Source organism: Cottoperca gobio, chromosome 14 (genome assembly GCF_900634415.1).
Source record: "Cottoperca gobio chromosome 14, fCotGob3.1, whole genome shotgun sequence".
Classification (NCBI taxonomy): Eukaryota; Metazoa; Chordata; class Actinopteri; order Perciformes; family Bovichtidae; genus Cottoperca; species Cottoperca gobio.
Window position 1 is genome coordinate 1,786,574 of NC_041368.1, and position 13,940 is coordinate 1,800,513.

Below are 13,940 nucleotides of genomic sequence, written 5' to 3' on the forward strand. Positions count from 1 at the left end.
ACAAACACCATTTATCACAATACATTTGTTGGCATAGCGTACTGCTAAAACGCTATGAAGATAGAAGAGCATGGATATCCTGAATATGAAAGCTGAAGTTTTATGAAAGCTAACAAATAAACCATTATCTAACATTTGTATAAATATATTTCTTCATTAAAGAGAAAAATACTATATTATGAATAATAATCCCTGAAACACTTTGCATTGAGTTACAGAAGATGGTGGGACAACAGCTAGTTCAAGAGCAGGATTGGGCTTTATATAAAGTTAAGGCTAACATGTTGCCTACTTACACATTCAGCATGAGCATTATTTTGGAGTCGTGTCTCTGGTCACCAAAAGTACGTAAATCCAATATTCGCTCTTCTTTAACTTCTTTTAACACTTGACAAACATATCTAGGTCTTCGGCTACTAAATGCTTGACTATTTTCATTTTCGGCTTTTTAAAATTAACTGTGTGTCGAGAATAAAACTTTTCTTTTTCTTTTATGATTTTGCGAGTAAAGCTTTATATATGAAAAGTCTATGTTTAGATTTAAGAGCACAGGTGTCTTTCAAGAATCCAGACTTCAAAGTGACCAGGGATCCTCTGAGACAGACCTACCTGTCCCTGTTCAACAGTCCTGAATGTGTAGCCTAAGAGAAAAGCACTTATTTTAAAGGGCAACAGTTTTTGTTTAATGAATATAAAATGTTATTGTTTCTTTTCGTTTTTACTACAGAGACTAGACTTATTTCATTGGCATAAAAGGAACCGCACTAAGCTGGTTTAAGTCCTATTTATCTGAGCAATCTCAGTTTGTACGTGTTAACGATGAATCCTCCATGCAAGGCAAAGTCAGTCATGGAGTCCCGCAAGGTTCTGTACTTGGACCTATTCTATTCACCTTATATATGTTTCTTTTAGGCAATATTATAAGAAACTACTCCATAAACCTTCATTGTTATGCTGATGCCAAACGCCTCCGAAACGCATTTTCTAATGACATAGAAACTCTGGATGGCATTAATTTGGCCTCCAGCATCACCGTAAGGAATCTCTGAGTTATCTTTGATCAGGCTATGTCATTTAACTCCCACATAAATCACATTTCAAGCACTTTCATCTACGTAACATTGCACAAATAAGACATATTCTGTCTCAAAATGATGCAGAAAAACTAGTCCATGCATTTGTTACTTCAAGGCTACAACTCATTATCAGGTTGTCCCAAAAAGTTGCTTAAGACTCTTCAGTTGATCCAAAATTCAGTGGCACGTGTATTGACAAGAACTGGGAAACAGGATCATATTACTCCTGTATTAGCTTGCTCTGCACTAGCTCCCAGTAAAATACAGAATTTAATTTAAAATATTTCTCCTGACCTACAAAGCAATTAATGGTCAGGCTCCATCTTATTTTAAATATATCATAGTACCTTATAAACCAACTAGAGCATTGTGCTCCCAGAATGCAGGGTTACTTGTGGTTCCTAGAGTCTCTAAGAGTACAATGGGAGCCAGAGCCTTCAGCTATCAAGCTCCTCTCCCCTGGAACCAGAGTCCAGTTTGTGTTCGGGAGGCAGGCACCCTCTCCACATTTAAGAGCAGGCTAAAGACTTTCCTTTTTGGTAATGCTTGTAGTTAGGGCTGGCTCAGGCTTGCCTTTAGCCAAGCCCCTAGTTATGCTGCAATAGGCTTAGACTGCCGGGGGACTTACACCTCTCTCCTCCTCCAATCCCCATCTCTCTCTCCTCCTCACTATCTGTATGCCTTCATGTCCCTTAATTAATTGTTACTAACTCAGCATCTGGAGCATCATCCTGGGAGTTTCTGTGTCTCTCATCTGGCAAGTTGTCGCTATTAAAGTTTACATCTGGATCATGAATGGTGGCTGCCTGACACCAACATTAATATATACATTTAAAATGTATTTAAAGTTTATTTTGACATCCTCCTGGATCCTCCTTTTTCATATATGATTACTTCATCATTTATCTCACTTGTATGTTGTATTTTTACTATGTTGTTTATCTTGTACACACAACATCTATTGCACGTCTGTCCGTCCTGGGAGAGGGATCCCTCCTCAGTCTCTCTCTGAGGTTTCTTCCATTTTTCCCCCTTTAATTGTAGGGTTTCTTTGAGGAAGTTTTTAGGAAGTTTTTAGGAGGTTTTAAGGAGGTTTTTAGGAAGTTTTTCCTTGTGCGATATGAGGGTCTAAGGACAGAGGGGGTCATATGCTGTACAGTCTGTAAAGCCCACTGAGACAAATGTGTCATTTGTGATTTTGAGCTTTTAAATTAATAAGATTTGATTTGATTTGTTTTACATGTTTTCACTTCCAAGGCCAATTGAGCCTTTTGGAACTTTGTTAATAATAAAACCTGCATTATGATATTATCAGTTTACAGCTGTTTGATGAGCTACTCTGAGCTTCATAAACACAGAATACTCAAGATTATTCATGTTGTGCTTGATAAGTCTTCTTTATTTATTCAGCCTCAGATGGTTTCAGATCATTATATTACTGTTTTCTCCTGCTTATATTTTATGAGAAAAATTGAGCTTCATTAAAGAGAAAGTGCGAGGACTTTCATAGATTCTAAGGAATTAATCTCCAATAGCTCATTGCAATATTACTAAGACAGGCAGTTTAAACTTTAACTAGTTAATGACAGCCACACAGCAGGTGTAATGTAATTATTTTCATGAATGTCCATCCATCGTCCACCGCTTATCCGGGATCGGGTCGCGGGGGCAGCAGTTCCAGTAAGGAACCCCAATCTTCCCTTCTCCGGGCCACATCCTCCAGCTCCGACTGGGGGATCTTGAGGCGTTCCCAGGCCAGTGAGGAGATATAATCTCTCCACCGAGTCCTGGGTCTTCCCCGGGGTCTCCTCCCAGCTGGACGTGCCTGGAACACCTCCCTAGGGAGGCGCCCAGGTGGCATCCTTACTAGATGCCCGAACCACCTCAACTGGCTCCTTTCAACGTAAAGGAGCAGCGGCTCTACTCCGAGTCTCTCACGGATGGCTGAGCTTCTCACCCTATCTCTAAGGGAGACGCCAGCCACCCGTCTGAGAAAACCCATTTCGGCCACTTGTACCCGTAATCTCGTTCTTTCGGTCATGACCCAGCCTTCATGACCATAGGTGAGGGTAGGAACGAAGATCGACCGGTATATTGAGAGCTTTGCCTTCTGGCTCAGCTCTCTTTTCGTCACAACGGTGCGGTAAAGTGACTGTAATACCGCCCCCGCTGCTCCGATTCTCCGGCCAGTCTCTCGATCCATTGTCCCCTCACTCGCGAACAAGACCCCGAGGTACTTGAACTCCTTCACTTGGGGTAATGGCTCATTCCCTACCCGGAGTAGGCAATCCACCGGTTTCCTGCTGAGAGCCATGGCCTCAGATTTGGAGGTGCTGATCCTCATCCCAACCGCTGCACACTCGGCTGCGAACCGATCCAGTGTCTAGTCACTTAGAGGAGGAGAACCAAGTTTAAAAGAAGACCTGTGAGTCAAATGTAGAGTGAACATTAATTCCGCTCTCTAAATATGAAGAGCTCTCTATGCTGAGGAGGGTCAATGAGGACTGCTGCAGATTTAGTTCTTTTTTTCTTTTTGGACAAGTTTCTCTAATTAGCCACAGTCAACCGTGAGTCACTATATTATTATTCATGTGCATAAAATGACAAACAATTTCACAGATGCAGTGCAATGTATAGATCAGTGTGCAATCTAGAACATGTATAACATGTAGAGCTAAGGTTTATGAGAGCCATTTGTTTACACTGGTATGCAGAGGATGAGGTAGAGTTAAGGAGTCTCACAGCCTGAAGAAAGAAGCTGCTCTGTAGTCTGGTGGTACGGCAGATACTTCTGTCTTGCTTGTCAGCAGGCTATGGCTGGGGTGGGTATTGTCTTTTAATATCCTATTGGCTCTGTGCAGGCACATCACCTCACCGATTTCACCTAGACCTATGCTTGGTAGACATGTACCAATGATGTTCTGGGTGATTTTGAGTACCTGCTTCAGAGCCCTCCATGTGTGTGTCTTCATAAACATACACAATGGAAAGAAAAGCAATTAGTACAAAGTAATTTAATTTAATTATCCATTCCCATCAACATATTTTTCATGCAGAGGTAAAAGGAAAAGGTTAGGGCAGAGAGGGAGTTGTCAAACTGTATAAACTGTATTCACTTGTATCCTTCACAGAGCTTAATGCTGCGCTGTGAGCTGCATGAGTTATGTAAGCCCTGTGATGATATCGCCTCAGTATTGTTTGGATGTAACAGAGTCATCACTATTATCCAGGCAGGCTGTAATGAGTGTAGTGAAATCAGAGGACACCTTTGATCTCTTATTTCACTCAATCAAATCCTGCTTTAAAGCATGAGCATTATGCCCAACATTTTGAGAAACACTGAGTGCAAACAGTGAACGTTGGTGTCCAGCCTGCTGACTCAATGAAGATTCCCAGCAATTCTAGATGCCAAAAGGCAGTGCTCCAGTCACAGCAACACCAGCCTCCTCACACTTACTGACTCTGGGAAATTGGCTGCGGCACAGAAGCTTTTACAGACTCTGGCAGAGGAGTCTGGACCTGGTGAACGCCTGATAAGGCTGATTTGAATGAGAGTGCATTCCCTTTTGTTTTGATTACAGGAATTATAAATATCAACACTGACCCCCCTTGTGATGCAGCCCTAAATTAATAAAATACAGCTATCAAAACAATGTGGCCAGTCTAGTTTCAACGTGACTCAATGATGCCCTCAAGTGGCCTGAGCCAGCCAGCTACAGCCAATACAACAAAACCATCACAAACAGCAGATACTTGTATATTTGCCTTTGTGTGAAGCACTGAATTAAGTTTGCTACTCTGCAAAATACACAGTTGACAACATTTATTATCACCATCTGTCTGGCTTGTTCTAGCTCTTTGCCAGATGGATGATGGAGGATGGGATCTGACATGCATGACTGTTGATGACAAGAAGAATCACAAGATTTCCTTTAAAGTTTTAGAGTGGAGCAGCACACAACATAGAGGATATCCAAGAGCTGAACATGCCTTGACTATAAAGTGGCCTGTGACTTCTTCCTGTCCAATAATAAAACTCTGTTTTTATCAATTGTATGCATTGACCTGAAATTCTGCAAAACACACAGACACACATCCTTTGTAATTGGACTTCCAAAGGAGGCACTTGTTCATGATAAGTCTCAGATGTACATTGCATTCCTGCTGTACACCAATGGCCCCTGCCTTTGTGTCTTCGACTAAATCAAAAATAATTGCATGCTTTTTGTATAATTCACTGTTGCTGCACAGTAATCATCCTGGGCTCATTTGGTAGAACAGTCACACATGCGGAACATTTCGCTATATATTTTTTTACCAAAGCTGGTTCATGTAAGAGAGGCAATGGATTTATAATTTGTGTCCAGTGAGGCCTCCCATCAGATGGTGTTTGGTCGCTTTGGAGCCCACAGCAAATGGTGGATGCCACACGTTTACTATCTATTGGTTGCTTGCTGAATCATCTGTTTAATTAACAGTTAAACATGAATTAAAAGCACTTTGACCAAAAACAACTCAGTCAAGTAATTGTTGTTTTGAAATGCTGAAACACATAACCATGTCTCATTCTAAACAGTACAGTATGAAGGCAATTATATAACATTTTAAATGTTGATTTCATGCTAGTAAATACTGTGGTGCCAGTGACTCATACAATAGTTAAAATAATATACAGTACAACTTATCATCTAATAGAAATGTAAGCCTTTTCAAGTCATTAACCAAGACCTTAATGAGAATATTGTGTCAACTCAATGTCTAGCTTTTGTACAAAATCAAAAGCTTTTGTAATCTGAGCACAGGAACAGTAGTTCTTGAGTCCATCCAGCTCTGAAATTCCATGTACTAAAAATAAAAGCACTAAAAAGGTAAATGGCTCTCTGCTGTTCTTAAATGGATACTTCAGTTTTACTTTCTGATAAAGATTGTTTGTCAAAAATTCTACTCAAGAAAAAGATTATAGAAAGAGAAATATAATCATTGATTATTGGAATATTTATGAGAGAAACGGCAATGATCACACAAACAGCATTTATTTATAATTATATATAGAATACACTGCTAATTCACAGACAGAAAAAAAATATTGTATTAACGTAACGTAAATAATAGTAGAAGGAAGCAAAAAGAGAATGAATACAACAATATTCTATACATTACCTCTTATTGGGTAGTATATCTGACAATGGAACCACTGAAATTGCAGATGTTTCTGTCTCTCAATCGATACACATACATATGTGCTTTATACTCTCAGAATGCCTATTTCTCCCAAATGTGCAATCCAAACAGATCATGGTCATAAGGTCATACTTTACTCATACTTATGCTTATGCTTTATGTTCTCGCACCATAATTATAACAGCCACTTTCACTTGCATTCTCTCCTTTGAGAAATATTAGATTTTATTAGAACTCTTTGGGATAAACATGGACATCACAGTACAATAATATGCACGTCATTATTAGGACTCATTGTATGATTACAGATACTTTTATATTAAGAGAAACAAGCCTACAAACACTGTTCCCCTCACAGGGTCCTCCACACACAGACACACAGACACACCTAAAAATGACACAGGATCAAAGTAAGAGACAGAAAGAATGTCTGAGGCAGCTACAGATAAACATACTGTACATATGCTGAACAGTGACAAATCTGATCCATTGACATTTCAAGCCAGAACATTTTGCCCTGTAATTCTAAAAGAGGTTGTTTGTTTTGTTCAGACTGCAGAAGCCCTTGATTGATGTCCAAAGTCTTTTAGGGTACGGAACCCCCCCACCCACCCATTGTTATCACATTGATTCAGTCCATAGAAGGCTTAGTAATGACTACATGGTGCAGTCTCCTTCAACTCATGGTACCCCTGGTGGTTTGGCTCTGTGAAGAGACAGAGAGGGCAGTTAGGGCTATGAAGTACCACAAATCTTTCTCTCCTACATTAGCTTGTGCTTTTTAAAGACTCTTTTAGAAATATAGGCAGTTCAGTCTGGCTTAAAAAGGAAAGAGCAAAAACAATACAGTTAAAGACAGTAAAGATAAAAAAGACTAAACAATGTTATTTGCGTTTACTTGAATTTGCCAATGTTTCTCAAACTGCTTTCTCAGGTTCACATGAATATGACCTTATTTTTTACAGAGTGTCTGTTCAGTGGGAACTGCTTATGCTATCTCATATTTACATCACTTGCTAATTATTTTCAGAGCCTGTATCTGTAGTCTGGAGGTCACTTTATAATTTTCTGTACATCCCATATAATGTAGACAAATATAGCCACTAGCAGAATGCGTTTGAGTGTGTAGATAAGAGTTACGGTACCGAGACTCATATTCTCCTCCACTAGAGGCCTCTTCTCGCTGCAGTTCACCACTCTTCCCTGTGCTGCTCCCAGAATAGTCATGATGTCGACTAGGTTGAGCTTTCCTTCCTCCTTGGCCTCCCCCACCTCTTCTGCCAGCTCCATCGCAGCCTCTTCACGCTCTTCGATCTCCTCTTGGGTCAGCATTGCATTCAATCCCTGCCCTGCGGTGGTGTTGCCCACCTGTGGTGGCGCCAGCGAGCACAGTGCCCTCACCTTCCCATAGGACATCAGTTGAGCTACGTTGACTCGCAAGAAGAGCAGAAGGACATTGAGGTCATTCAATGGACAGCCTAGTCTACGCCGGTTGAGGAGGTCGAGGGCTGGGAGGACCTCGTAGACAGAGATGAAGGTGGTGTCCCAAACAAAGAGCCGAATCAGGCTGAAGAGGACGATAGGAGCCAACAAAACATAAATAGCACCATTGGCCACACTTATCACCTGGAAAACCAACTGGCCGATCATTTTGCACTGAATCAGTTCAGGAACCCAGGTCTGATCACGGAGCATGCCAGTGCGGACAAAGCAGCTGAACTCGTCCTGCAGGAAGGCAGAGAGGTGGAAGTAGGCCAGGTAGAGACAGGCAGCTGTCATGAAGGTCAGGAGGAGGAAGCCCCGTAAGAAAAGCATGCTAACAAGGAAATAGGAGTTTTGTTTGCACTGCATGTATCTCTCCAGTAGAGGGTACTCAAAGTATCGCTTCTTCTTGGCCCTGCAATTGGACAAGGAAAAGAAACTCAGCTCCATGTTCTCCTTCATGTTTATACAACTACACACATTCCCAACTGGGAGCGTCCTAACCAAACCACAATATTCTACTTTTGGCTACAAGGAGCTGCCCACCACAACACCCACAACAGTCCTCCACTGAGACAGTTAAGAGCCTTATGCAAGGGTATATCAATGGTAGTTACTGAGGGAGAGGAAAAACAGTACAACATCAATTCTGTAAGCTTTGAAAAAAATATTTCCTCCAGCAGACTATCTTCATTTTCTGCTGCAATAAACAACTTTCTCTTTGGGAATCATTAAAGTTTAATTTAACATGGTATATTATAGTTTGGGGCAAATCAACACTCGTAAGATTGGGTTACTCAAAACATGGATATGTAAACATTTTGTTTGACAGAGACATACAGAGCAATGAATATTTGTGCTAGAAGCCAACAGTCGCAGGTCTCTTACCTTTGCAGTTCGGCCTGAAATGTGAGGGGGTTCTTAGTATTCTGACGCATATCCAGAATGTTCTGGGCCATTCGGATTGAGCGGTTGTACGAATTGTCCAGTTCTTCAATTATAAAGAGCAGGTCGGAGCCTAGTGTGGGCATGACGAGCTGGCGCCAGATTAGAGCCGGCAGGTACATCAAAACCGCCATGGCCAGAAGAGAGTAAGGGAACATCTGATAGACAATGATCGATAACGGTGACAGAGAGGAGAGGCAGATGGAGTGCCAGAAAAGAGTTGAAACAAGAAGATTAGTCACATTAACTCAATTTCCTTGCGGGGATCAATGCAGTATTTCTGATTCTGAACTATTGCTTCACAATGAACAACCACAAGTCCTGGTTTAGGACCACTTTCCTTTTTGTAACTAGGCCTTAATTAAATGGTCTAAAACCATTGCAAATGGTTTTGGAAACAAAACATGTACTCTGCTTCTTATAAAAGGTCTACACTGACATTTTCAACTGAAGATTTGCAAATTACAGAAAGGAGAAAATAGGTTTCAGCAGTTTAACTTCGTAAGTGACTCTAGATGGGAATAACAAGTCAAGCAAGCTTCATCAGAATCTTTTAACTTACCTTGTGTACCCAGAGCGAGCGCTCCTCAAAGTTCCCATCGCTGTCAAACTCATGATGCATAAGAGAGTCCCAGCAGTATGTGTCGACATAGCTGGCCTGCTTGATGGTGAAATTGCTGGGAGGGAAACAGCTGATCTGAGGCCCTGCAGAATAAACAAATGTTGATTTGTCACATTATCTGCTAATATGAGGAATTACTTTCTGCTTTGTCAATTTACCTGTAAGCAATCTCAAAGCTCTTGATATTATAAACACATACACACACAAAGTCCTGGAGTTTCACTACCAGACAGGTTTTCTTTTCAGTGGTACAGAATTTCACTGGAAACATCATATGTTTCCAAATGGCAACCTGTCATTTAAAACCCTGGGCGACTCCATTCCAAATGTGGCCTCCTCCACCTTATATTTAGTTCACCTTGATATAACCACATATCATCCAACCACTTGAATGCATGATCTGCACCAATCTGTCATTTCCATGGGTGCTCCACCCTTAAACAGAGAGCTTGGGAGGGAACACGCCAAGGCTGTGCCCCACCTAATTCAGAGCCTTAGAAGTGAAACATGGAACTTTTATTTTTTACAACACCACATCTGCCTAGCTTTCTGTAAGTAGAAACATACTGCTACAAATGTACTGTCAGGATGGGATTTCTCTTGCCAGTCCACCTCATCAAAAGCAACCGTTACATGGTTCAATTATACTACAGCTGTGCATGTGTGTGTGTGTTTGCATCTGTAAATAATCTGCCACATTTTTACATATTAATAGTGACTGATGACAGTTATTACTTGTAAAAATGACAATAGATACATACAGAAATGTTACAGCTTGTATTTTAAGACTGAACTCAAGCTAAACATGTTTTGTCTATGCTTAGTTTCTCATATGGGTAGCCATGTTCATTTTAACTTATATATTATTGCATTTGATTTGAGTTTTTAAAAATGATATTATTTATTTAGTTGTATTTTTCTTGAAACCCTATTCTGAATTAAAAGTAGATTTTTATCAGAAGCCATCAAGGTGATGCTGATGATGAGGACAGATGGAGGAGGAGCGCAGAACCGTGGATCATCACCATCCATTAGTTTAATCTCTACTGATGGAAGCTTCATTGGTACTTGCATAGACTTAAGTTACGGTGAAACCTGCATGTTCTCATGCAGCTTACTATTTTTCCAGTTTGTTTGAGGACACTTGCATTGATAAGTCAGCCTAAATAAAAAAACGACAGCAGATGCCTCTTCATGAAATCTCTAAAATATTATTCGCCTCAACTCCCCACCCCTGTGAGCGATTTGGCAATGCGAGGGAACCTACGTTTCTGCCACTGCTTCTATCTCCTACTCCCACTCTCCAATTAACATTGGCAGATCATTCCCACATTATTGCTTTGTACAAGCATTCTTGGCTGAGAGTCCAGGTGCAAGTAAACCAGACTCTAGACAGCAGCGCAATCAAGCACTGTTGTGAACCTGACAACCCAGCAGACAGGCAGCCAAGATCCATCAGTTAAGCCCCGTACCCTGCCACCACATGATGTTCTACGCCCCCCCTCTACTTAATCAACATATCCTCTTATTTGACTCAAATAGGGGGGAGCTGCCACACAAGAACTTTGCCTTGTAATTACATCGTGCCAGCGTTAGTGAACGGTACTCTCAATCATCCCCCATAGCAATTAGCATCAGAAGCATCAGGCTGATTGCAGACCAGCTTTGGAGAGACAGCGTTAAGTTCAAAGTCAAGGGAGTCAGCCTCTTTAGCAATAGACTTCTGATATAAACTTGCCACGTATACTTCTTATTGTCAGCTGCGAATTTTGTGTTCTTTGAATCACCATGGACAGACTGGTCGTGGGCATGTTTCATATGAAAAACCACCCAATGTTTTCCCTCAGGTCTAATACACTTCTTGCAGTAAAGGAAACAGCAGAACTGTCAATAAAATGATGAATGGGGTCAGAGAGAATTGTGATTTTCTGTGTCAGTCATTTTGGGTTTTGTGTGTGTGTCACACTGGGTACCCTTTGGCATCACTTAGGTCCAGGCAACAAAACTACTTGGTAAGGTTTAGGAAAAGATCATGCTTAGGGTTAAAATAAGTACATGTGTCACATAAGTATGTTGCATAAGTGACATAAGCTTACATTAGATTCAGCTGGAAGCCCGATGTGTGTGATGCAGACGCTAACGGGTGCCTTGTGCATCGTGTCAGACGCCGAGGGGTGTGTCAGTATTTGACAACAGGAGAATGAAACTGTGCTGAAGAGGTCTTAATGGAGTCAGCAGTTAATGTCTTCCTTTTATGATCGGTGTTGATGAAGTGTTTTCTTTCTAGTTTTACTGAACCCTAATTGTGTTAAGTAAACTGTGTAATTACAGCTTTCATTGTTGTTACTCTGATTATATAGTTTCCTCAAGTAAGAATAGTAATAGATGAGGAGATGTATCTGACTGCAAAAATAAAAGCCTGCTGGGAAAGAGCACAGATGTGCTCACTTGTCATGGTTCAGGACTTTTAGCTAAGCTCTGAAATAATAACACATTCGGGTCACTTCTTCACTACATGACAAATTAGATTTAGTCCAAACCATTGTGCTAATCTTAATATTAGTATGTTTGCTATTCCTTCTTATCACAAGTTCAACTACATGCAGTGTAGCAAGTAAATAAAAAGCAATTCAAGGACAAACGGTACATCATTATTTTACGGAGGACACGTAACTGAAACACAGGAAATGTACTAACATAGCTTTAAAAAAGGGTTCACACAGAGAGTTACTCACCCAGGGAGATCTCACGGGCAAAGGCCATGCTCACCAACAGCAGTGGCAGGCCTACGGACACAAACTTGATGACCTTGTCCAGAGGAAGCTCCAGCTCCAGGTGACTGATCCGGTTTATCCCGGAGCTGCTCTGCAGCAGGGCATCAGATAGCATGGCCTTGGCCGCCGCTTGGGCGATAGACATATTGAACTCCTATCCAGTGGTGAGAAAAAGGTTTCTTTTTTTGACACAGTCAAGTAGCAAAGAAAGATATTGTGTGCTCTCAGTGCTGTAAGTACAGATCAGACTCATGACCTTTGTAACATGCCACTGCTTGCGCTCCTCACTATGAATGATATAATAAAGCAGACATACCCATACATTTAAAGAAATAAAAGAAAGCTTCTAGTGGATTGCTTTTGTAATTTAGGGAAATTCCAACAAAAATGTAATTAACATAATTTCAAGGAAATCATCTCATTATCAACATATGATGGAAGTTAATGCCAACTTACCTTAAGTCTTCCAGCTTTCTTTGGTGATACTATTAGAAATTATTTGTCATTTTAAGGCCTGCACAGTGTTGGAAAGCTTCTTATGTATTCAGGGAGGGCCTCTGTAAATGAGAGGTTGGATCTGGGCTGGACCAGGCAGAGCCGGGTCTGACTCTAATTACAGAGAGGACATCTGGGAGCATGTAGGCGCCCAGATGGCACTGACTGCAGCAGACCTCCAGTACTCAACATTGGGCAATGCAGTGTGTGTGTGTGTGTGTGTGTGTGTGTGTGTGTGTGTGTGTGTGTGTGTGTGTGTGTGTGTGTGTGTTTCTCTGGGCTGTCCGTCCATGCTGTGAAGCACGGTGGCTGTGGCCCACTTCAAACAAGTGAAACATTGCCAGTGGCTTTTTCAGCCTCTGTCATTCTGAGACTATTTTTGCTGCACTTCAGCCTCAGAGCGACTGCTGGCTGAGATATTGTATCATACAACAGGGATGGTCATGTTTCTGCCCATTGCAATATATGTGTCAGAGAGAAAAACTAAAAGAGTTTGTAAGAGTTTTATTTGATTAAATCTGACAGGACCTCTGTTGATGGGAAGAACTCCATTGTGGTGTTTCTGAATCTGAAAACATGCAGATCACAAATGAAACAAACAAATATTGGCCATTGCGTGGGCTCTGTTTTATATGTTTCAGTATTATCCTTTAGTTGTCAACCTGAGAGCCACAGTCACAGTCACTGAGCTGAAGCAGAGGAATAGTAATTCAAACCTGGGAATATTTACTCAAAACACTTTGAGGATGCTTCCAACTTGATTTTGTTAAATCAGATTAGTGAATCCTCACTTTTTAACTGTTTCACTAATATCTTACCTTAACCACATTTTAACTAAGGCTAATGTGTTAGCAAACAGTTGCTTATCTACACATCCAGCAATAATGGAGCAACATTATCATTAATTTGGAGACTTGTTTCTGGCCGTCTAATGAATGAAAGTCTAATATTCATTCTATTTTAGCTCTGTTTTCGTTCTCCCGAGGGAAATATCTGGCTAAAGTTGCTAAAGGATCAACCTGTGTTCACAAACAACTTTATCCGTCTCCTGTGGGAGAAGCATACAGTGGGTTTTTCTATAAACAGATACTAGCTCTGGCTGGAAAGTACACTGATGAAAATGGTGAGAGTAAACCAAAACAGTTAATTGTGAGGGGTAAACCAAACAAATGAGGAGAAAGATGCTAAAATGCTCCATAAAGATGAGGCAGGTGATAATTATTGTATCACTATACTTTCATATAGTCATTTCATCAAAAGAATAATAAGTGCAACTTTAAATGTCATTCAGGTATGAGGAGTTGTGGGTCACACTTATATGTATGACACTGTTTGTTTTTGTAAGTTGGCCTTCAGACAAAAAGC

At 40.9% G+C, this 13,940-nt stretch overlaps 1 protein-coding gene across 1 annotated transcript; it reads right to left on the reverse strand.

Annotated features, from left to right (window-relative positions):
• Positions 1–7,310: 7,310 nt before the first annotated feature.
• Positions 7,311–12,225, reverse strand: LOC115019235 (pannexin-3). The gene is made up of 4 exons (XM_029448696.1): positions 12,042–12,225; positions 9,247–9,389; positions 8,628–8,842; positions 7,311–8,154 (listed from the first exon to the last, which is right to left on the reverse strand). The coding sequence occupies exons 1-4, from the start codon at positions 12,223–12,225 to the stop codon at positions 7,311–7,313; spliced, it is 1,386 nt and encodes a 461-aa protein (XP_029304556.1).
• Between the last annotated feature and the right edge of the window lie 1,715 nt (positions 12,226–13,940).

Coding starts and splice junctions, on each gene's coding strand:
- LOC115019235 (XM_029448696.1), bottom strand. CDS start 12,225: ATGTCTATCGCCCAAGCGGCGGCCAAGGCCATGCTATCTGATGCCCTG. Junction 9,390..12,041: donor TGCCCGTGAGATCTCCCTGG/GTGAGTAACTCT, acceptor TTTATTCTGCAG/GGCCTCAGATCAGCTGTTTC. Junction 8,155..8,627: donor TTTCAGGCCGAACTGCAAAG/GTAAGAGACCTG, acceptor GTCCAATTGCAG/GGCCAAGAAGAAGCGATACT.